The following is a 25,119-nucleotide window of genomic DNA, read 5'->3' as shown; positions in this document are numbered from 1 at the left end:
TTTCTTTGTGTGCTGAAAAAAAAAAAATGCAGGCAAGCTAACACAGCTTGACAGACAATTGCACACTCCCACGTCCAATTAACTTAACAAGCACGGCTTTAGACTTTAGGGAATAAACCGGAGCACCTGGAGAAACCCACACAGGCAGAGGGAGAATGTGCAAACTCCACAAAGAAAGACTTCCATGCAAACCAAGATGCAAAAAAAAGACTTCTTCGAATCAATAATTTTAAGTAAAATGCAACTGAAACATATAAAAATGTGGTCACATATTAAGTAATCGGGAAATCTGGGAAAATATGCACCACAACGCTGGCTACAACTCATCTAGATGTGGAAAAACGATGTGACTGTCACTCACTCGGGTGGGGAAGAAGCGGCTCGTCTTGAACTTCTTCAGAGACATGGAGCAGGTGTAGGTCCCAAGGAACAAAATGAAAGACATCAGGGTGATGTCAGGTATGTAGCCACAGCTTTCTCCAACTAACTGTCCTCCATACTTCATACACTGCTTCTTGGTCAGAGATGCCAAGGTAGCATTTACCGGCTGGAATGAAAAAAGGCAGAAACAGAAAAAACAAAACAGTTATCAGTTTCAACCCCCCCAAAAAAATGCCTGAAGAGAAAAAAAAAAAAAAAACAGCCTTTGAAGCAGTGAATTCTGACTCATTGTTACTGAACACAAGGGCACTACATACCAGATCAGTACTGTTTGTCAGGGCAGATAGATCAAAGAGTTCTGACGAGTTGCCTAGTGAAGAAACAACATAATATCTTATCACTAAAACAAGAAAACGTCTTCTAATAAATGCATTTGCCATTTTAAATCCGTGTCAAAGAATATTGGCAAGTCACGCGACACAAAAACAGTGTCTCAGCAGTGCTGAGAAAGCGATATCTACACGGTCACACATTCTGCTATCATTTTCACTGAAAAAACAAAAAAATAAATAAATAAACTTAAATCTAAATTAAAAGACAAATTAATCCAACACAAAAACCATATATGACTATTCAACTTTCAGCATCACATGGTATCATCATTCCTGAAACTCTAAGACAACATCAGGCCTGGGGGAGCAAAATTGGCACAGTAAAGTCTCAAGTACAGGAAGGGAATAAGTTTTTTTTACTTTTAACTCTAAAGACCTCACCCCTCATTCATTCATATTGCATCAAAGTAATAGGTAAGCAAATAAATAACAGAAACCTTTGTTTTTTTACTACTATATTTAAAAATCCTTTTAGATAAAAGTGGGCTGTATGTGGCCCACGATGTGCAGTGAGTAACCCCTGCTTTAAAAGAAGCCCAAAATTCAGGCAAAAGATGGTTTAGAACAGAGTGGAGGTATACCACTGCTAATGTTGAAGGTAAAACTCTTCCTATTACTCTGGTAGCTTCTCTCTATCTGAAGCAGCAGCAATAGTAAAGACTACGCACCAGGCATGCAGCGGCAGTCGTACTGAGTGACAAGGTTGGGATCATAATCAGTGTTGATCGGGTGGTAGTGGGCCAGCTTTATCATCTTCTTGAAAGCATCGTAGATGAAAATGAAGCTGATGAGCGCCGAAAAGCCTTCCTCTGTGAAACGTGTGAAATACTGCACCAGGAAGCTGGCGTCTGTGGCGACCAGCACCAGACAGAACATGGCCGACCACAGTCCGATCCACAGCCGGAATTCAAGGTAGTCGAAGCCGTTGTCTCTGAGGGAGAGGATACATTTCACACAGAGTGAGCAAGGGAACTCTTACATCTCAATATTTTATTTTACAATCCACCCAAGAATTCCCGGCACTTTCAGAAAATACAAGGCGCTCAGAGGTATATAAATATTGCTCTGGGGTCCTCCAAGGGAAAACGGCAGCAGGTTTTTCTCTTTATTGCAGCTGTAGGATAACATGCATCCACAACAGCTGTAGTGAGCAGCTGCCACTGACTCGGCAACAGTTGACTCGAAGCACGAAAACATTGAGAGGGCACAGGCGCCACAACACTCTTCAGTCACAGCGTAAAATTAAATGAGAGTGAATTATTAATAATGGAACATATGCAGCGTGGTGTTTTTGGTAACGCTAGAAGACTCCTTTGGGGGTAAGAGAGGCAGTGTAGTTGGAAGGAAGTGAGAGTAGGCAGTATTTAATTCCCTTGAACTGAGGTGAAATGACATTTTATCCCCACAATAACGTATACCTAAAATTTAGGCACTGCTATCACACCATCATGGCGTGTCCTTGCTGCTCTCGTCTTCCACATAGTCGGGACAGGAAGCAGAAGGCAAAACAGGTGAAAGCTCATAAACACAACCAGGTGACAATCATTTATTACCAGTAAGTGCAAAAAATAAATAAATAAAAAGTTCCAGTGAAGCAACCTTTGACCCAAAGTCACCAGCCTACTACTAAATGTGAGTAATCTCCCTGAATTCTTCGTGCTTATATTTTTAACTTCTCTTGTAGTGGTCACAACGATCTTTATAAAACACACGCATCTGTCCTTTGGGGAGAGACTGTAATCTACAAATATCTGAAACAGTCTACTGCTGCTGTTTTTGACCTCTGTTTAACCCTTGTGTACAGCTGAGTGACTTTTTAGCCATGAAATACTCACTTGCTGAAACTAAAGAGGAGCCTTTCAAAGACTAGCACCGGTCCGGTGCTGCTGAGAATAGTCAGGGGCTGACCAGCCAGCAGACAGAACACTGCTCCCGTCAGTGCTGTTCCGAGGAAGCTTTCCAGCACTCCCTACGACACAGTACATGCAGGGGGGGGGGGGGGGGGGGAGAATGAAAACTTTACATACAACACTTCTCACAATATTCTGCATCCTTTCTCATTTTATTCCCCATTAATTATTGCGTAATTCCTACTTACTCACGCAGGAATAGTGTTTTCCCCATTCTCAGCTGCAGTTCTGGTCAATCAGGACAGGCCTGTTTAGTTTCCCTTCACGTTGGTTTTTGTTTTTTTCTTAACACTTTATTTTTTTAAAGCAACTTGCACTGGATGAAAAGCTAATAATGACAATGCTGTAGCAGTGAGCATACATGGGGAAAGATCCAGCAAGGGCAGGGAATCCCTCTGTTGAGTGGGAAGGTGTAGCGACGCAGGAGTATTGAGAACCCACTATTGGTAAGGGAGGGGCGGGTGGAGGAGTCATTAGAAACACAGCCGTGACGAGGCTACTGTGGCTGATTAATCTGGATCTGTAGTTATTTACAGCCCGGGCAAATCTCCTGAGGCTGGTGCTCCTCAGGTCTCTGTCACATGAGAGCCCAAAGAAAGCAGCTTCATCACCATTCAGCCTGCCATACTTCTACACCGCGCTGTGAGAGGCATCGGGGTGGATGCGGTTGGCGCTGTACGCCGACATATCACAATCATACGACGCTTCCTGCTAACAGCAGGTGTGACAGATGGATCCAGAGTGAGCCTCTGAGCTCAACATTAACATGGCTTATCTGCTGCAGTGTGTTGTGTTAGTTTAAAGGTTTAAATCGATGATGACGGTGACAGCAGCAAACACTGTGCAAATAAATTCAGTCTGAAACTCATAAATGGACAGTGTTTGCTTACGGCAGACAGAAATATGTGCTATGAGAGTGAGAGGTAGAAGAATGCAAGAGACAAATCCCACACATGTGAGCAGAGGAGAAATTTAGAGTTGGGCAAGGATTTGGGAAATCGAGACAGTTTATCATTGTTTATCAGCTCTTTAACCTTGTCACATTCACACTGTGCATGAGCAACAATAAGGGGCTTTAGTCAGCTGAGAATCTCTTTGAAAATGTTGAAATAATAGACTGCTTCAAAACAGAGGAGTACACTGTGTGACACAATGTATCGGTGTAAACAGACAAGTAGCAACAAACAACAGTGAGGCAATCACATTGGCAGAAAAGCATAAACATAAAGTCAACAAAAAGCAGAAACACCAGCATTCCAGAGAGCATCGGCGAAGAGCCACGGCTATGAGAAAGAAAAATACACATAAAAAGGAAATCACACAATGCTGCAATGTTTTTGCTGAGATTGTTTGACTGATGAGACATCGGCAGGGAGCGAACACAAGATTTTGTATCAACAGAGTCTGATTTTCTTCATGTCACCGATAAAACACAAGCATGTCAAGTTAGGCTCTAACAAGAGGTTTTAGCAGTCTTAGAAATGCCAGAGCAGTGTGAATGCTGGGTTTAAACACAAAGGGATGAGGGAGGTATTACCTGCATGTTTTCTGTAGCATCTCCAAGCAGACCTCCAAAGGTGATCGCATTGGTGACTGTGCCCAAATAGATGAACAAGATGGCAGACAGAGACTGGATGTTCAGCGCATCATAGAAGTCGCTGGCGAAAAAGGGCAATTTCCGCTTCACATCCAAGATGAGACCTCCACAAAACCTTCAAGTAGGAGACATTAAAGTTAGCAAGCATAATATAGTTCGCCTCGCGTATTCTTCCTCTGTGTTTTTTTTTCCTCTTTTTAATTTTTTTATCTCTACAGTATTTTCACAATTACTTTCCAGTGCGCTGAAGCTCCTCTCCAACTTGGTGTCCTCCACCCCCTCCATGTCCTGTGTCATGGGGAGTGTCGCCATTCATCTGAGGTGCCTCTAATCCGGTGTACATGTTCTTCCTTTAAAAACAGAAAGCAAACAAATAAAAGCCCACAAGCTTTCAGTTAACTCAAGCATGAAGATCGCAGGATCGCTGTCATGTTTCTACCATCAAAAACAGAAAATCACGGCAAATAAACCGTAAATATACATGCAAGTGCATAATGCATATATAATACAAGCTGCATACATTTTTATTTACAATAGTCTTTAATCACATCGGTGAAATAAGAGATTATCTAAGGTTTGAGAGAAGAAGTAAGATTCTCAGTTTCTGAAAAGGTTGACCTGCACTTGGCCTGCAGCTTATGTTGAAACTTTATGTATAACTGTGTAACAAAGGATCCTAGTTTGTTGTCTTTAAAACACTGCTCAACTTTGAGACAGTAGCAAGAAAAAAAACTCCCTTTTAACAGGAAGAAACCTCCTACAGAACACAACCATCTGCCATGGTCTGTTGAGAGAAAGGAGAGGGGGCAAAAGGCTGAGTAAAAGAGAAAAAAAAGATTAATAATAACTGGTGTTGGGTGGCATCTAAATACAGTGACACTTGGTGCATGATGGGATGCACTGAGTGTCCCATGACACTCCAGTGCATTGAGTGCATTTCTCTAAAGCCCAAAAATTTCTCATTTTCTCTAAAGCCCACGTTCTCTTGATTTGCTGCTGCTCGTCCAACTTCCACAAAAACAAAAAAAACAGTGCTTTTGAGTCCCCTGGCGCTGATATACATATGGAAAGCCATACAGACATCAGCACAGCACCAAAGTAGAAAAAAAATCATGTTGGACAAACATTAATACTGCCCAACCCCCCTTTTATTTTTACGTCTGCATAAATACGTCTATGTTCACATAACATTTTGTAGATTTAACAGATTTATATGCAGCGACATCATTCATTGGGATTAGGTGGATTAGCAGCGGACCTCTTGTCCGAAGAAGGCAGGGACTTTGGTGGCTCTATCCTGATATCAGGGTCCCACTCGCCAGGGGGCAGGACAATGACCTCATCCAGGAACTCCTCGATACCAGCCAGCAGGTCCTGCCTGTCCTTTGCTTTATAAGCAATATCGTGGAATACCTGCCAGCACACAAGCATAAGTGGAGCTTTAGTAACCAACAATTCACTGTGTCCCCTAACTCTAACAAAGTAGCATAACAAAATGTTCATAATATTCTAATTACCATGTACCCAAATAATGAATCAATATCTGTGCGTCTCACGAGCAGTGAAACAGGCATGCAGGATAGTACTACGAGGGGATGACTCAAAAACGGCTGAGAACGGCTCATAAAGTTTTCATGGGAGTAAAGTTTAACTTGAGGAAATCCTGGAAAAACACTTCCTATCTCACCGTGTTTACTCGAAAGATATGTTGGAAAGAGCTGAGGCCTGTGGGAAATTGCCCACCAGGTGATCTCAGGATTAAGAATGTTATGAGCTATCAGCTAACATTCCTGACAACACTGAGACGTTAAGCCAGGAGTGAAGCTACACAGCAGAGACACAGAGATGTTTAAAGGTGGAGCAGGTTAAAAAACCTGTCATTTTTCTTTGCATATGATCTGCTTATGCCAAAACAAACGTGGGTCAAAAAGTTGTAACACAGAGATTAACAATTAACCTCTCAGTTGGACAGACCATTCACTGAGACATAATGATACAAGAAAAACAAAGACTTGACTCCAACCACAATTGGCAACAGGAAGGGTTAACATTAATTTAATGAATGCAACTGGATAGCCCAAAACCATCATCTTAAGTTCACAACCAGTCAGAGGCTAGTTAAGTTAAATCTAATGTGTTAAAACAGTAAAACTAGTAAAAAAAAAAAAAAAAAAAAAAAAGTACCGGTAGTCAGTCAGTCTCCATTGTGGGTCATATTATTACAATCAGTTCAAAATTTAGTCCACATGAGAAATTAAACCAACAAATACGAAGTTACTTCATACCTCATCTGACATCAGGGTAGCGATGGCTCTTCCTATCTCATGATATGATTTAGCTTTGCCCTTGGGACCCAAAAGGACGAAGAGAAATCTAAACAAAGATGAGAAAATGAGATGTGACAAAGTGAGAATCTCAAAGACTTTGGCCAGTGTTTCGAATGTTGCAAGTTGGACCTTGGACGATTTTACCTGGTGGGCACAGGGACCTCAGTGAGTGCCCCAAGCATGACAGCCTGCTGCAGACGGACAAAAGCCACAAAGGGGGTTTCCAGGAAATCTACCTCCCCGACCAGCACGTTTGAAGCCTCAGCATCGCGGGGCAATTTTTTCATGAACTTATTCTTCAGCTGTAATCATGGAGGTGGGAGGGGGGTTAGGGTTAGGCTACAAATTTCCTCTTGTAGAAGTGATTAGGGTATCATGTACATGCAAACCTAGTGGTGTGCTTTGTTGATGTCAGTATAAGTGTGTAGGAACAGGCAGTACCTGCCCTTCCTTCAATTATGTGCTGAACAGCAGTTTGATTTTATGCCGTCCAATAAGCATACATCCTCAGTCTGGATTCACAGAGATCTAAACTGAGCCTGTAAAAACTTACATCAACTAAGGGAGATGATTAACAAAGCCCTTGTTAAAATCTTAAAGAAAAACACACCATTTTGACCAATGCACAGTTTTATAAACAGTTGCTTGAGGGTGATTTCAGTTACTGTTTAACTACTTCCATGATTGCAGAAAAACGCAGACAATACAGCCCATTTACAGTTGTCATGAGTCACAGCAGCGAAAGAAACTACAGCGAATGACAGAAACTCACACAACAAAGACAGTAAGCTGTTGTTACTCAGACCAGAGAGAAGAATGGAAGGTGTCTTATTTATTAGCATCTGGGGCTCACATGTGTTACGCCCTCCACCTTGCAGTGCCAGTGCAAGAGAATCGGGTGCTGCCATGGCTTAACTGCCAATTGTCTACACCTGACAAAGTGTGGATAAACACTAATAAAGCTAATGTTTCTACATACTCTGGGGTCAGTCTCCAGTCTACGTTGCAGCATGCTGAAGCACTCATACAGCCCAGTAGATGCCCTTTCTAAGTGCTGCTTTGTGAACATTGACAGCGGTGGTGCAAAACCCATATGACTCTATGCAAATAACACATCGAAACACATTACCTGATCTTTCTCTGGCTTATCAGAGAAGTCACTCAGGCTGTTGGAGGTGAGGTTTCGGTGGGTTGTAGTTGGACTACCTGCAGAGAGGGGAGATTCTGTTAGGATCAAAGAGGATGACGGGCAAGAACGCAGAACTTTTTTAAAAAAAGAAAAAAGAAAAAAAGAAGAAGATATTTTTGGCTGAGAAAGAGGCTGAAAAGAGACGGAAACCTGAGAAATAAGCTAAATGTGTCAGGGCTTAAGACTTAGGACAAATGTCAGACAGTCAGAGACAAGAGAGCATGATAGATGACTGCTTTAGGTCTGCTGTTTATACACGTAAATAGTTGTTTAAGCAACGGCTGGCAGACAACTGAGAATGTAAACTCTGGAACTCGGTTAGAAATTCTGCTACTGACAATGGTGGAGAACATTAGTCTATCACTATTTGATTTACGGCAAAATGAATATTTAGCTTTTGTCCACCACATACGTTTCCAGGCTGATTTCATGAATAAACACATTAAGCCTTTTTTTTTTTTTAACACAGTTGACTTAATGAAACTTCAACACTATTGCATTTTTTTCCTCTCTAATTTACAATTGTCTATCTCCATTCACACAAGCCTTCCATGGGACTACATTCCAACAATGCTGCTTTCAGCTGGAGGGCTATGACCTCACTTACAGAGGTATCCCATGCTGGAGCTCCTCATGACCTCACATGGTTCCTCTGAGTCTTGTGGGTTTAAACAAGGCACAGGGTGCTCGAGGGGGTTGCGGGCTATTGCACCCCAGATGCAGGAAGTCAGAAAGTACAGACCCCCGTGGGAGGAAAGAAAAAAAGAGAGGAAAAGAAGTACAGTAAGATAGGGGGGAGGGGGAGGAGAAACAGAAAGGGAAAGGGGACAGGTTTGTGTTAAAAAAAGAAAAGCCTAAAACAGTAAGAGTTAAAAATGAACAGAAAAATTAGGAGAAGGTGTTTGAGTTGATAAGGAGAAATAAGAGTTTCTGCATTACCAGTCTCCTGGCTAGAAAATATCCTGCTTGCACTGGAAACAGTCTTGCCAATATCTGCAAGAGAGCGCAAGTTGGACTTCTTGGTCTGGTGCCGATGCTTCCTCAGCAAGGTGTATGTAACCTTCTCCTTCAGGTCTGCCTTCAACTGACCACTCTCAATCTGGCTGTCAGTGATCATTTCTGTTAGAGGGGACAGATTGAAAAGCGTAAGTAGCAGTTGGGCTTTTCTAAACCTTCAGGAGCACTTTCGATCTAGTCAACCTCACGCACCGACAATCTGTGGCAGCGAGTTGGCCTCCAGATCCAGCACGATCGTGCCCTTCTCGATAAAGGTTTTCAGCTCCATCAAACTATGCAAGGACAGCGTGGCCACATGAGGTTTGCTCCAGCGTTCACCTCCCTTCTCCACCTTCTCCTCAAACTTGATCCACCTGGTCAGAGTGGGAGAAAATAAAGAAGAGGCAAAATATGCGTGAACCATACCGGAATTGGACAAGTGACTGTGCTCAGAAGCAGAAGAATGTACGATCCATCATCTTTTTTCATCTTCAACCTGAAGGTTGAGGTCAAAATCAAAGGTAACGGAGGTTTAAAAATAAACAAAGGCGGAAAACAAATGGCGACAATATGGATTCTGTCCTCTTTACAAAACAGCAGTGCAATGTTTTGAAGCTGTCACACTTCACAATGCATAAATGTGGGATGCAGAAACGCGTAGAAATAAAAAATAAATCACTAGACTTTAGAAAGCATGCTATTCACTGGAATGGTGACAGCCTTCTCTGGAAACTTTAGACCACACATTGCTCGGAAACGGCGTTCAAACAAGATCCCATTTTAACGTTTCAACTTTGTTGCCACGGATAAGCTCAGCCTCGAAGGTAAGGCTCAGGACAAGGATTCTTTTTAATAATAATGCCTCAGATGTCACCACTACAAAGAACCATTCTCATGAGGCCTGGGGATGGAGTTTCCACTGGGGATAGAGTATCTCTCTGGTTGGCTGCGGTCCACGTGTCTGTGACGGGCCGTCTTGCTGTGGGAAGAGTTTGGCCACGGAGACAATGCGAGTCCTAAGGCATTCACTTACATGTCCTTCCGTGTAATCCCATTGCTCTTTTTACAAAATGAGACAAAGAATCAGAAAAACACAACAGCTCCTTATCGTTGTTTCGATGCTTCTCAAAGAACGCTCCATAGACAAAGCTTGACACAACGCTTATCTGTGCAAAAACTGACAAAGGAATAGCAAGTAATGGAAACGTAATGCTAAAGTAACAAGGTAGTCCTCAGCATGAAGCTTCACTTTACTTGAGGGGTCAGAGTAGGTGACATTAATCGTTACTTCAGGATTACCTCAAACACTAAGTAACTGGTCAGTCTTACATTTGATTTAATTGCTGCTCAGTGATCAGATTTAGTCAGAAAAGACAAACAAAGTTGAAGCGTTCATGATGTTGTATATCTGCTGGTTTGTTAGCTTAATAATGATAATAACAACAACCATTGTGTATTATAATGTACTACCTCCTAATCCATGACAAAAGCCAACACTGTAAGTTATACCAAGGTAACACCCCCCCCCCATGTAATCAGTAGCACTGCAGTGAACAGGGTAAGTAGGTCAAATCAGAGAAGGTCAGGTTTAAGATAAAATTTACTGATAGTCTTCCAGGAACATTTGAAAATAATAATTCTATATGAAAGTCGCACAATGTTAGCTTGATTAGCTGGAATAACTGATGATTTATTGTAATACTGAGCACGCCACAGGTGAATTAAAAGAAATCCTTTAACAAGTGTAGTGATTCCACTTATACATGCCAAAAGTTCACATGTCCCTGTATACTTGAGGCCTGTTTTGATCATGTGGGAGTTGCTGCCTTTTCCGGGTCTCACAGATCAGGTACTATAGATCTCGATCAGATAAGAGTAGACTGGGAGTTCACTAGGGCACTGCCTATTTCCCTACACACACAAAACATGATTATTTATAAGGGATTGTGTTCCAGTCACGGGATGGTGAGCCACTTCCCATGGCTCTTAAAGTGAAATGGGGGGGGGGGGATAAGCTGTAAGCACATTTGCCTTAGCAGCTCACCTGGCAGTTTCCTTCCACTCCATCTCCTGCCCGTCCACTTCCAGAAGCTCATCCAGCTCAGTGAAGAGTTGGGGAGGTGGTGGGCCATCATCCTCCTCTCCCAGGATAAACCGGATTCTCTCAGCAGGAGAAACTGCAAGCAGAAAGAATTGAGTTAGTGGACAAACAAATCAGCAGTGTAGTTGCTGTCATTGTGTGAAGCTACACAGATGCCTGCTGTGCAGAACTTAAGGTTTCCTGTATAGGAAAGAAATTGCAGCTGCATAATCATGCACAGAATAGAAAGCTCAAACAGCTGACTGGTCTGACAATCTGGCATGCATCTGTCTGACATCAAAACAGTATTTTCTGTAAGCGTGAGACCACAGTATATCTTGCATAGCAGACTTGCTTAAACTGCAACTGCTCGAATATCATCTCTCACTGTTAGAGAAACATCAGAGGTTTTAATTACTATTCAAAACAGCTGCAGCCTGGTTGGGATGTTACATAGTATGTTTTTTAGCATTTCAGGTAGCTTTAAAGATTTTGTGGGGGGCAGATTGCGCTGCGAATAAGGTGAAAGCACATGACCCTGTAAAAAGAACAGTGTTATCTTAGCTGGAAGGAAACAGCCTGGCAACACAAGATTTTCAGTAAAACACATTTTACTTCCTTCTGAGAAAGTTAACCAAGATTTTTTTTTTAAATCAGCACACTCATGCATTGATAACCTCCCCTGAATGTTTATCTTCTACTTCTATTACTTCAATCAGAAACACGAAGACCATTAAGGAATATGACATCAAGAAAGGTGATGTGACCTCCACAGTAAGACAGCCTAGGCATATAGATTTTTCTTTTTATTATTCATAATAAATTATGTAACCAGTGTTTATTTATGCAAGTTATGATCTTGTTCTGATAACCAAAAATAAAACAGCAATCTCCGGGTTTAACAAGAATCTTGACAAAATGAAATGTGAGAACTGCTTGTTCTTGTTAACTCTTCTGCGAAAGTTGTGCAACGATGAAGTAAGGCAACGAAGTGGAGGTCAAGAGCAAGACACAAGAGGCTATTTATGAAGGTGCCTTGATTTACTGTACCAGTCAGGATTCTGCAGGTTGATAGCTTAAGAACGTAACGGCACCTGTAACCTTTTAATCCTGAAACAGCGCACCAAAGCTTAATTTAGATTGTTTGTTTTTAAAATAGTACAGCTGGAACTGTTCTAATATAGACAGCGCATCTAATAATAGGTCATGTGAAGGTTAAGACCAATGACTCAAAAGGGGCATGAAACACCTTTAGGATCCCATGCATGAACCTTCAGTAAGGATGCAAAACCAAAACATAGGAGATCCTCACACCCACAGCACCTTTCTGCTGTCCTTTTGCAAATATGACTTACTGACACCATATGGTGTACAAAACACTCTTCGCCTCTTACGTTTCACAGCTGGTGTTACCAATGAAAACCAGGCCTTCGTTGTGGTTACACGCAATTTTTGAGTCGTCTGCTCTACAGTTTTTGCCAGAATCAACAGGATTATGTGGGTTTAGATCGGTGAAAGCAGTGGAAAATCTTACAAGTGTAGGGCTACATATATCTGTCAGTATGTGCACTTTCAACTGGGGCTTTAGTTGTCTGGGACAATCTTGTTACACTGTATGCTCATGTTCTGTGACAGCACAACCCCCATAGCCAAAGCTCTGCTTGACATTTGCACACATCAGTTGAAAACTCCTAACAGGGAGAGTAAAGCATCTCAGGTAGAGGCAACATGCACACCTTCATTTAATAGGGTAACAAAAAAATATAAAAGGTGGTTCACTCAAGAGGGAAAAAAATGTTTATGCCAAGAGTAGCTCATCACGCAGTAGAGTCTGCCCTCTTATTCAACCTTCAAACACTGTTTGCAGTTAAGATCTTTTAGAGAGATACAGTAGTATGGGAACGTGGGAGTTTGTTTATGTGTGTGTGTTGTGTGTGAGCTAGAACGGACATTTAAATATGGATGACAGATTCAGTTTGAGCTTCTGTGTTAGGTCTGCTCTCCTGCTGCCCACTGATTTTCCAGTCTGTAATCAACTCTGTGGAACCCCCTATGAGCAAACACTTGGCAACAATGAGAAGGAAAAACTCCAGTTTTTAACACGAAGAAACCTCCAGTAGACCCAGGCTCAGGGAGGGGGAGCGGTTAGGGATGAGGAGAGGGAGACAGGACAAAAGACATGCTGTGGAAGATTGCCAGAGATTGATAATAACTAATGGTTAAATGCAGAGTGGCATATAATCACATAGATAGTGTAAAAAGGGGAGTGGAGAAGAAATGCTAAATGCATCATTGGAAGCCTAACTATAAGCTTTATCAAAAAGGAAAAGTTTTAAGCCTAATCTTAAAAGTAGAGGGTCGTCTGTCTCCTGAATCTAACGAGGAACTGATTCCACGGAAGAGGCGCCTGAAAGCTGAAGGCTCTGCCTTCCATTCTACTTTTAAATTCAATTCCCTAGGAGCCTAAATCTGAGAGCAAAGTGCTCTTTTGGGGTGATACAGTGCTATTAGGTTTGTAAGTTAAGATGGGGTTATTTGTAAAACCCAAGAGCTAAGATTTTAAGCGTTACTCTCATTTATATAGAAATGCAATCCATTATTATTATTATTATTATTATTATTATTATTATTCTCTGACACCCAAATTGAAAAGCCCTTGACAAGTTTATTTCTTGCAATGAATCATGCCCCTGTCATTACTCTTAGTTTTCATCTGAATGCTCAAGGTTTTTAATCACTACAAATTAAATCACTATAGTAGCCGAACAGTTGAGAATGATGGCCTCAACATTGCATTAAATTCATTTTTAGATAGGAAAATACCATCACAGTACATCAAAATGGTGTAACCAAAGAAAGGCATTTTACGAATGACAAATGATGTTGTCCTTCTGGCAAGCAAAGCCAAAGAAAAGAGCTGCTATCACAAATAATGGCTTTAATCAAAGATCACAAATACTAGAAAGGATACAACTGATAATTTTCATCGTATATGCTCTTCTGCACAGCTATAAAACCAGGAGATGTAAACAGAGATGGGCAGTAACGCGTTACTTGTAACGCGTTACTGTAATCTGATTACTTTTTTCAAGTAACGAGTAAAGTAAGGGATTACTATTGCAAAATCAGTAATTAGATTACCGTTACTTTCCCGTAGGAACGCTGCGTTACTGCGTTACTAAAACCGTGATTTTTTTGCGAGAATGTCTCATGACAGTGACGTAAGCAAGTGCGACGTTGGTGACAGCAGCTGTGTGCAGATCAACAATGGATAATATATCGAGTGCGGGAGAGAGTATGAGCGTGCAGCGTTTAAAGTGTGGAAGTACTGACCTTACTTTGAGTTTGATTCCATAAAAAGTGACAAAAACATTAGCGTCCATCGTGCGTGGGAAGAAAACTTCTTTTTACAGCGAAAAAAACCCCTAAACTTCCGAGCAAGCACCGAGTAGCTACGACGTGATGGGAAACTCACAGAGACACTCGCGCGGATTCTTCAACTGACCGCAGCACACCTGCACCAGGGTAACCCTCCGCCTACCCTGCTCCTGCTTTACAGGTGAAAATAGAGCAAAAGGACCGCTGAGTCTTTGACTTTATTTATTTTCTGCTGTGTTTTACTTGCATCTGTTTGAAAGAGTGAGTGAAAACACAAAAAATATTTTATTTTATGTGCTGGAATGTGTAGAAAATAGGTTTAAATGTTAAACTAATTTATTCAAGTCAGAGAATGTTGCATATAATTAAATGTTTTGCTTGATGCATGAAGTTAAAAGATTAAAACTGATAAAACAAGTTAAAAAAAGAGACTTTTCCATTTGATTACATTTTGTATGATGGATTATGTAGAAAAAGTAGAATTGGGCTGAAAGATCTATCACTTTATCACCTCTTCAGGTTGTAAATCGTGTTTTTAAAAAGTAACTAAGTAACTAAGTAATTAATTACTTTTGAAAATAAGTAATCAGTAAAGTAACGGGATTACTTTTTGGGGGGAGTAATCAGTAATTAGTTACTGATTACTTTTTTCAAGTAACTTGACCAACACTGGATGTAAATAAGTTGGACTATTTGTTAAAGACATTAGGGCTTGGATGACATGTACTTTTCTCCTAATAAATTCAGAATCGTGAAGCGATCATATTTGGCTGTAAAGATTTAGGAAACATGCCATCCAACCAAATACTTTCTCTGGATGGAAGTACCTTAAACTCCAAGACCACTAGGAAGGAACATCAGGTCCTTTTCGTTCAGAAAAATTCACACAGTAAACAAACCTCTAGGACTGCCTTCTATTATCTTCTTACTCTTACTTAAATTAAAAACATACTTTCTCAGGGTGATGGTGAAAAACTACCTCGCATTTATTACTTCCAGGCTGGACAATTGTAATTCTTGAGATTCCTCCCATTTTGGTTAGTCTTTGTTGGCTCCCCCTGTTAAATCAAGATTTAAATATAAAATTCCTCTACTTGAGTATGTCCTAAATAACCATGCCTCCATTGTGTCTTAAAGACCTCGTAGCACCTTATATTCCCAAAAGAGCACGTGCCTCTCAGAGTGCAGCCCTATTTCTGATTCTCAGAGTTTCCAAACGTATGATGGGAGGCACAGCATTCAGCTATCAGGCTCTTCTCCAGTGGAACCAGCTCCTAATTTGGTTTAAGAAACATAGACTCTTTTCACTTTTAAGATTAGGTGTCAAACACTTTTTTTCTGTTCAAGTTTCATTGATAAGTTTTGCTGCATTAGGCCCAGTTGCAGGGAGGCCTCACATGATGCACTTAGCAACTCTCCTATAATATCTGCTTCCCTTGGATTTTATGGTGCTACTGCATATTATTAACTTTTTCTCTTCTCTCTGCACATAACCTTTCTGCACATATAGTTGCTTCTGGAACTGCATGTTCCTGATCTGTTGTTACTTGCTGTACTAGTGAATGTTGTCGCTCTGTGCTCATCTTTTCACTTTCTCCTCACCCCAGCCGGTTGTGGTGACAGATGTTCCCTGAGGCTGCTTCTTGCCATTGGCCTCTATCCAGCAAAAAAAAAAAAAAAAAAAAAAAATCAAAACAGCAATTTCTCTCTGTAAAACCGTAAGGTCATGACTTTAGTTGCTACTCTAGGTGTCCTGAGAGGACAGGTTGTAATTTGGTGCTATATAAGTTTTATCCAAATGTAACAAGTAATAAAGCTCTTACTAACTGAGAAAACAAACTACAGTCTCTGATTGCATTCTCTAGACATATCTGTCTCTATGTCACCTTATGTCACAAGTCTGAGAGTATTTTAAAAAAAAATCAACTAATTGATAAAGAAGTTATTCTTATGTAAGCTGATGTTAGTTTTTTCCGCGTTTACTTAAAGTCGGTGGAGTTTGCATGACTCAGAAAGTAATCAGGCAGGGCCCATGACACCTACTGTAGATAGAGAGAGATTAATGGGAACAAAGCTCCTCTCATATTGTGGCACCTTTGAATGACTAAGCACTCAGGCTGGTTTACATCTGAGCATAAGGTGTAACAGAGGATTACAGCGTCAGAGGAGAGAAGATTACTCAGCTGTGGGGCTGCTGTGAGAGCCTGTGAAAAGACAACTCAATGTTACGCCGGCAAAACCAAGAAAGATGCAATTGTAAATTGTCAACAAAGCCAAAAAGTGGTCAATGGACAATGCCTATCATTGTATCTACTCGTGCTTTATTCACCCATTCATGCAGATCCCTTCAGACTCTCTCCCGTTTCTTGATAATGGAGCCCAACCCCGAGTCGTGCATTTCATTTTTAAATCTCCAACTCGTGTCTACTTTTAGGAACTGGCTGTACTTTAAGGAATGGTAAATGGACTCCTTCTTACATGGTGCTTTTCTACTCTGCTTGGGAACTCAGAGCACTCTTAAATCTATAATATCTTGCCCAATTATACTTTGGCATGCAGACTGGAGCAGCCAGTCAACAACCCTCTGATTAGAAGGAAGGTAACAATTCACAAACTAGTCCTTTGGTGACACAGAAAATTAATATTTGTGGTACGTTTCTCAAACTAATAGGTTTCTATTTTCATTCTACAGTTGGAGGAGGAACAATGAATCTACTGGCTGTCTTACAAATAATTCTGGAATGCTTCACAGTTTCCTGGTGGATCGCCTCTTCCAGTATGCCTCGTTCAATGGTGTCACTCCAAATCATAGCATCACTCTATTCACCTTCACCTCTATTATTTGTCCACACAAGGTGCCTATTGTTATGAAACTCTGCTCACTGTCTTTGAACTTTTGTTTGATTGTAGTCTTTTGAATGCTTATACAACTTGTGATTGCGGTCTTGTGTAGGAGGTTGGGGGCGATATTTGATGTCAAAACAAGGGGATATCCTTAAGATGGTTACGTAAGCACTGCACCCACCCACCCTCTGTTCAAAAATTACAAGTCAAGAAGAAAGCTGACCTAAGGGTTAATATACAAGCTAAATCAGCTTGTTTTACACAATGTATGAACTCAGGGTCTACACCAAAGCCCAGCATCATCATCATACCACTAGAATAATTGTACGGTGTGTACGATTGGTTTATTCTTGATGAAACTCTATAAACTACCTAGGGCTACCATGATTTGCAACATTTATATGGCGACTGATTAAATATTTGCTTCAAATTAAAAATATTGTTTCTTTTTCTGTGCATTTCCATACAGAAACTGCATGATCGAGGCCAGTTTTTGCACACGTTTGCATGTTCATATGGTTTTAGATTTAGATTTATTTACTGGTCGTTTGAGAAATGCCATTTGTGCTTTGTGGTGACTGTTGGACAAATACGCACCTTACATGTAACGCTCTCTACAGGGTTTACGTTTTAAGAAATGGCAAGTTTTTATTTCCTAACTGCCGCACTTATACTGATCTGAACCATTAACTGAGGGTGAAAGATGTGTCACAACACATGGTTGTTTGCAATGTCCAAGGAATCATTATCAAGTAGTCGCTGTGGATCGCAGGTGGGGCCGTTCATTCCTTTGATGTAAAGTGCTGCCTTGCCTTTCAATTCTTTTCCTTTTAAATGTATATGTTTCCAATAAAAGCCCCTATGATTGATATTAATGTGAGTTAAAGTGCCTGACCCATAAAAACATGTTGAAAGTCGTACCCTTTCCTTTTTTACTGGCTGTGTAAACTTCTACTGATATACATGTACTGATGCAAGCCTGGCAAAAAACTAGCTTTTGATAGTGAGCTAAATAAGGGTTATTCTGAACTTCGGATCACCTAAAGAAACTATTTGGAGTCTCAGGTTTAAATATGAAACTGAACAGGTACCCTTTAAGGATTCATCTGAACTTTAAATATCAGTGGAAATACCAGTTTACCTTGATCCTATTGGCCTTTGTGGCCCTGTTGTCATTGTTCACACATGCCCTGATGAGTCAAGCGGCAAATCCCTTGCTCAAATATATCCGACACCACCACACACAACAAATTCACCAGCTTATTGTACCAGTTTCCAGCATCATTTTATGGTGAATTCCAGTAATGATAATTGTGAATCTTGCTCATACCAGATGTAACGTTTTGGGACTCTTAAAAACAAAAACGATGATTTACCCAAGAGGAGGTACAACTTTGGGGCTCTCTATTACAATTACACGCATTTACTATACACTGAAGCCAAATCATAGTGTTGCCATTGAAGACTGTGAGGTTCAGATTTTCCCACCTGTTTTACCTAATTAAAAAAATGTCCCTTCTTCCTCATTAAATGCAATTTCTGTCTGTTTTAATTCCTCAGGCTGTAGAAAACAATCAGGGGATTAATGGTTCAACCATGTCAGCTTTCTAAGCCTCTCTATAGGGACAGACCGGGTGTATTTGCCCTATAGCAACAGTAAGATTAGAATACTGTTGACAATCTTGCAGTCTTTTTTCATCCACACAGACACCGTATGAGTACTACTTTGTCATTTGGTCTTAAGGATCTCGTTTAACATCTCTATATCTTGCCATTTGTGCTAAATCTTCCGTTTTACCACTTAGCTTCTGAGAATCCTTTCCCACAAATCTCAGAGTGCCGTGTTTAATCATCAGGTGACAGGTAACACCCCCCCCTTTTGTTTACTTTACACACATTAAGCTATTCCAGCGTCATTTTCAGATTAGTGCTCAGCATGTTCCCATTCCCCTGCTGCATTTATTCACTTGAGTGCAGGCTGCTGCTTAAAGAAAGAGAGCCCCTCGCACCCCACCCACCCCTCATTGCTCTGCCTCCTTACTAGGGAAAACTGATATCTTGTAGGCTGTAATTTGCACTGGACTTAATCCAGATGACTTAAAGCTCATCTCAGGAGCGATTTATCCATCACCAACGTGGCTCTCATAGATGATTTCATGCACACTGTTTTTACTAAACGTCATGTTAGTGTCACCACGACTCACTGAGAGGTTTGAGGACGCTGATGTCTACATTCTCCCCGTCGGACTTGGACCCTTCTGCGCTCTGTTCAGGTCGTTCCCGCTTCTCCTTGTGGCTAGGCCTGCGTCTGTGGCGCCTCCTCCTGTGGTAGCTCTTGGGAACGTGGACACCGATGTACACAGTGTGATGACCTGTCACAACATAAAGCAGAGAGCAAGCAGATCAGATGACAAACACGGGAGAGAAAATAAATCACTTTAATCCCAAAAACTGGGTAATCTGCGTCGTCCACCGACAGGAGAAAAACTGCCGCTGTAGTGTGATGTAGTGTGAAATGTTAAAACATTTCTATTTCCTCTCACAGTATGCCATCAAATTGCAAAATTAAAGAAATGCCAGTGACTTCCTACACAGAGACTCGTACAGGAAAGGATGATTTAATGTCTCCAGGAAGTAATTAGAAAGAATAGTGGGTGTGAGAAGACTGAGATTAACTGACCCAGTTAGTGATGCAGCTCTCTTCACCCATGCATTTCACAAACATTTCTTTTAGGGTTAAATAATCTTTCATACTTGATGGTTAGCCTTGTTTTCTTGCAGAAAACAAAAGGCCAACACAAAACCACGCTCTTCTTTCAGACTCCTGTGCAGGCGAGCACAGGAGGCTCTTGCAGCTACTGCTTACACACAAGCAGCTCGACATAATCCCCAAGTATTTTTGCTTTGTGTTCATCTAAAAGAAGTGGTTTCGTGAAGTATGTGGATGCCTCAGTAAATTCATATGGGTGTCTCCAGATGCATTCTTTTGCGGGTTTAGCTGACAGCCAGAACTGGACAGGATTAGACAACTTGAAGAGACATCTTCCTGTACAGAAACGTTAGAGGAAGTGGATAATGTTTATCCTATATGTCTAATTCTGCACTGATACTCTGGAGGGTGAAAGAAATGACTGGTTTCACATTTGCTTGCACAGGACTGCATATAGTATGTGTGGAAAAAATGGGAATACATTACACTTATCACGTAAAGCTAAAGATAGTGGGCTGCAATGTGTCTTTACCTTCCACTTCCTCTTCATCACAGATATGTTTGACAAACGAGGCTCCTCTGTCCAAGACTGCCTCATCCTCCATTCTAAAAGGAACAAAAAAAGAATTAAAAATGTTACATAAAGATCATGACATGGGTTAGGATGACTTATGGCCCCATATTCAACATCCTCTGACCACTGTATCCACTATCACACCTCTACACAGCTGCTCCAAAGTAGAAAAAAAAAGTACTGTAATGTAATGTCACTTTTATGACCATCGGAGTGAAATTCAACTTACTGTGAAACACAATCCTGAAAAAAGATTCTTATTCAGTGTGAAATGTTGTTGGATATTAAAGTAACATCTACATTCCAAGATCTATCTATCTAACGTTAGCACAAATTTTATTCAGGCTTGTAAGTGACGTTTTATTGAAGGATGCAGTACTGTGCAAAAACTCTCAAGTCACCCCTCATTCTTGATTCCAAGAAGCCAGACTCTTGAACAATCATTCGCCAGGATTTCTGAATGCCTTTCAAATGTGTTCTTTGGACTTTGGTTGCTTTTTCACTGATTTTCAGTCTAGTAATTGACCATTTTTATAGGAAGGGCTTCTTTGGCAAGCCACTTAACACTGACCTATGAATCGTTCAAACATAAAAAAAAAAGCACCTAACTGAAAAAAAAAGATGAAACAGTATTGTGTGTAAACATAACAGACAACTTGGCAAAGAATCAATTTTAAAATGTATCTTTAGGGCATTTTGTTGCTAACAGTCTGTTGCAAAAAACACACAATTTGTCCCCATATCCCAAAAGATAAGGCAGTTACAGGCATAAAACACTGTTTTTGCACCAACAAGGTGAGTCCCAAAGAGCTATCACCTAAATCTTTGCATATCTCATCATGGTCTGCAGTGTGTCCTTAAAGAATTTGAGGAAACAGGACAAATGCAGGGCAAAAGAAAAAGTGGCATACCCAATCTTTTTTCCGTAGCAGATGAACAGTATCTCAAAGTCATGTCATTAAGAAACAATGAAAAAAGTCTCAGTAGAAGGGTGGCTCCCCAGAGGGCGTTCTTAAGGAAGGAAAACGTGGAGAAAAGGCCAGCATATGCCAAATCAAATGAGAACTGGAATGCAAAAATCCGGTTTTATGGAATAACGAATCTAAATTTGAAATTTTTGCTTCAAATCATCATCAACATGTACATCAGAGGTCAGGTGAGAGGTACAGCAGTGAGAGTCTACAGCCATCCGTAAAACACCGTTGGGGATTTTGTCAAGAGTGATGGAATGATGAATGCAGAAAAGTACCAATTTTTTCAAAATGTTGATCCACTGTGCAAAATGTCTGATTGGCACTTGCTTTATATTTAAACTTTTACTGCCTATTGGATCACTCCAAAACTACACAGGAAGAGCTTGTTAATTAACACCATCAGTAACAAACTTCAATATAATGCATCAAGGTCTTGCAGTGCCCGCAGGTTTCCCCTGCTCAACAAGGTAAATGTACTTCTACCCTCACCAGCATCAACTCAACTTGTCATGTTTGGAGGAAGAGAAATCCTAAGTACGTCCCAAAGAACACCGTCAACACAGTCACGCATGGAGGTGGAAGCATTATGCTTTGGGCTATTGTTCTACAAAGGGTACAGGACCACTTCACCACTTTGAGGAGCCAATGGGTGGGGTCATGTGCCAACCTACTTCCCTCAGCTAGAACACTGAAGATGGGTCATGGATAGGTCACATTAAGGTCATGGAGTGGCCTAGTCAGTCTCCAAACCTGGTGGCCAACTACAAAAAACGTCTCACTGCTTTGCTTGCTCCACCAGGTAGACAGTCATGTTTTGCTTGGAGATAAAAAGTCTCAAGCCACCCCTCACTCTTGCTTCCAACTTGCTACTTAGCTCACCTGGTAATGTGGATAATTATTTTCAACACTGAATACAGAAAACAATACACCATAAAAAGATGGAAAAAAAAAACAAAACAAAAAAAGAGGCTGCCTTTATATTCCACTGTGTTGAGCTATAAAGGGTAAGTAAAGACTTACCCTGTGCCTGTGTGTCAATTTACTGCGTCAAACTGCAGTAAAACTAAATATGTGTGTCACAATCAAATTTGTGTTTTTCCTTTGGCAGCATTTTTTTCCCCAATAAACCAAAAATAAATATTTGCTTCGGGATGCATACAAAGAATGCAAAATAAACACGTGAGCAGTTTAAATTTGCTACTGAACAATGTGAGGCCAACGATGAGACAGCACAGAAGGAATGGGAGCAGTGCGCAAAACCGCTAAATAAACAAAGTCAGGAAGGATACAACGTGTTCCTTTGATTGCACTCCGAGCTCATCTGGATCTCCCTAGTGGATATGATCTCTGGCCCTAAGAACATAGGAGCACAACACTGATGATAACAGATGCAACCAGCTCCCAGATCAAATGGGTGTCGAGGAGTGGTTGGGTTAGGTGCCAAGTTTATATGCAATCCTTAACCTCTGTACCTTCTTTTTGTTGCTCTTTTTTTCTTAAATATGAAAAAAATAAATAAATAAAAGTGACCGAGGTTTCCGCACTGTTCCGTGCACATAGAGTCAACACTATCATTTAGGCCTTGATTGCTTTGAGTGTTCTGTTCCACTTGTCCTCATCGTCTTCCATCCCAGGACAGAGCATCCAGAAAATAGCACCAACTTTAGAAGAGCTGGGTTCTGCCATGCTGTATTCTTTGTACCTTGTACCTAAGCAGACATGTTAACAACGATCAGAAGTGACACGCTATAAAAACATGAGATTGGCCCTTTTAATTCAATCTTGCACAATGGCTGTACAGACAGGAGCTACGATTCAGGATCTCTCTAAGAACCCAGCTTGGGTATTTACTTCTGCAGCAGGTACCAAAGAACTGGTGATGCAGCAGTATGCATGAAGGCAGCTCATGTAGCACAGAGAGAGGGTCATCAGGGAAACCGGTGAGCACACAGAAGAGCAAAGAAAGCTCATGTTTCAGGTTTTACTGCTGGCTAAGGCAAGTTCACAGAGCCGTGTTAATCACTGCACACTGCGGCCTCAGACAGGGCTCGACTAACCATGAGAAACAGGCCACAGGTGGTTTACAGACATCCTGGATGCAGGAGGGGAACGCATCATTCCTGTTTTGAATTGGGTGTCAAATGGAAAAAGAAATATGGTAAGTGCTTCAAAGAGAGTAGAAACTTTAAATCTGCTTTTTGGTATAACTCAGAAAAGTCAAAATGACTCGCCGAGTTTAAAATCAGGTCAACATAGTCGATTGGATCCTACATCTCCTCATTCAAGTCATTTTAAATGCAGGAAATCGACTTGATCTTGCCCCCCCCCCAATTTCCTTCTATGACTCTATCTTCTTGATTAATCAATAATAATAAGAATAGTAATAATAAGAATAATAATCTGGGTGAAGATCTGAGCGACCAGTTGCATCTATTTCTCACTCCTGAACTTTCGATTCTGCTTCAGTTCTCAGTGACCTCAGGCGTCTGGATAAACCTGTCAGTGCGTGAGGAGCCGGGATCAGCTGTTTGGGATCAAGGATCATCCCCATCTCTTTACAGAATGACGGATCCAGTCCAACCAGCCTGGTTGGCCATGAGGGTAGATGCCCTCAGCGCCATCAGGGCAAAAAACAGAAAGAAAGAAAGAAAGAAAAAAGGTGTACAGCAGTGAGTTTCAAGCCTTAAAGTGATACTCGAGCTAAAGCTGATCTTCTGGGCGGTAATACCCACATGAAAGTTTAACAGGCAAGCATAAAAAAGCGGATTTGGCTGGTTGCAGTTAACTTCTGCACCATTACTTGAAGGACAGAGGAAGACATATAGGTGATCAGCATTAGGTATATAACTTGATAATTGGCCATTTGGCAATTTCTCAGGCTGAGAGTAGGCCATAATATGAAGCATATATCTATATATATTTTTAATCAAAGTGTTGCAATAATACAACCATTATATTGGTATTGTTATCACAACATACTTTTCAGCTTAATATTCCTCAGATATAGCCACCCAATTAACACTCAAGTGGGGCTATTGTGACTTCCACTACCACACCGCTGCGGAGCCTGAATGCGAAGTGAAATGGGTAAACAAATAAATGGCCATATCACCAGTACAATCAAAGAGATTATTTGACTTGTGTAATAACCAAACAGAAGTTAGCTCGGTGCCCTTCAGCTCTGCCTTAACTTTTGGAATTTCCTTCAATGGCACATTGGTCAAAGCATCAACGGGAAGAACACAAAAGAGCATTTTAAGTTTCAGCAGGCGCTCACACAGGTGCAGGTGAAACAGAACAAAAAGAATAGAGAAAACGTTTCCCTGTTACAAAACCAGACGTCTGTCTCCGGGAAAGACACAAGAACGAGGAATCGGCTGTCACTTTTATTTCTGCTGCTCACATGGCACGGCACAATAGGTCATTTCAGGTTTCGTTCGTTGTTACTTGGAGAGGGCGTCACGCTCGCTCTGAGGAACTGTGCCTCGCCTATTCCGATGCAATTACATTTTCAAGCCAAAAACATCCATCTAAAATAACTTGTTACCGTGAATGAGATGCTTGTAAGGAAAGAGCAGACTCCGTGAATCTTCCCTGTTTGACATTACTGTGAAGTCTATACAACTGGGCCCAGTGGATGGGATGGGATGGGATGGGGGAGGGTTCCCCCTCATACCCGTCCGCCACGGGGATAGTGCAGTCTAGCGCACTACGCATTACGCACGGCTTTATTCAGAAAGATACAATGCAAGACATCTCCGACACTT

General features: G+C 41.1%; 1 protein-coding gene across 4 annotated transcripts in view; it reads right to left on the bottom strand.

Moving 5' to 3' along the window:
- LOC146571129 (electrogenic sodium bicarbonate cotransporter 1-like) overlaps nt 1-25,119 on the bottom strand; it is a 35,047-nt gene that overhangs the window by 9,155 nt on the left and 773 nt on the right. For 2 of the 4 annotated variants that reach the window (XM_085280131.1, XM_085280130.1), the window contains exons 2-17: nt 20,337-20,410; nt 19,299-19,466; nt 10,837-10,969; nt 9,006-9,166; nt 8,736-8,915; nt 8,404-8,499; nt 7,737-7,813; nt 6,752-6,909; nt 6,566-6,653; nt 5,539-5,693; nt 4,514-4,630; nt 4,221-4,395; nt 2,609-2,742; nt 1,442-1,704; nt 699-751; nt 362-547 (exon numbers count right to left, since the gene is read on the bottom strand). In XM_085280131.1, coding sequence (XP_085136257.1) covers nt 362-547; nt 699-751; nt 1,442-1,704; nt 2,609-2,742; nt 4,221-4,395; nt 4,514-4,630; nt 5,539-5,693; nt 6,566-6,653; nt 6,752-6,909; nt 7,737-7,813; nt 8,404-8,499; nt 8,736-8,915; nt 9,006-9,166; nt 10,837-10,969; nt 19,299-19,466; nt 20,337-20,410 — 2,218 coding nt within the window. The remainder of the gene's footprint in view (nt 1-361; nt 548-698; nt 752-1,441; nt 1,705-2,608; nt 2,743-4,220; nt 4,396-4,513; nt 4,631-5,538; nt 5,694-6,565; nt 6,654-6,751; nt 6,910-7,736; nt 7,814-8,403; nt 8,500-8,735; nt 8,916-9,005; nt 9,167-10,836; nt 10,970-19,298; nt 19,467-20,336; nt 20,411-25,119) is intronic. The other 2 variants (XM_085280132.1, XM_085280133.1) reach the window with 1 other exon arrangement.

The sequence above is a fragment of the Mchenga conophoros genome, linkage group LG7, assembly GCF_057382185.1.
Source record: "Mchenga conophoros isolate Kocher_MC1m ecotype Shallow Benthic linkage group LG7, M_conophoros_male_GT1.1, whole genome shotgun sequence".
Lineage (NCBI taxonomy): Eukaryota > Metazoa > Chordata > Actinopteri > Cichliformes > Cichlidae > Mchenga > Mchenga conophoros.
The sequence above is the reverse complement of the archived record's forward strand: the minus strand, read 5'-3'. Positions and strand labels throughout refer to the sequence as shown.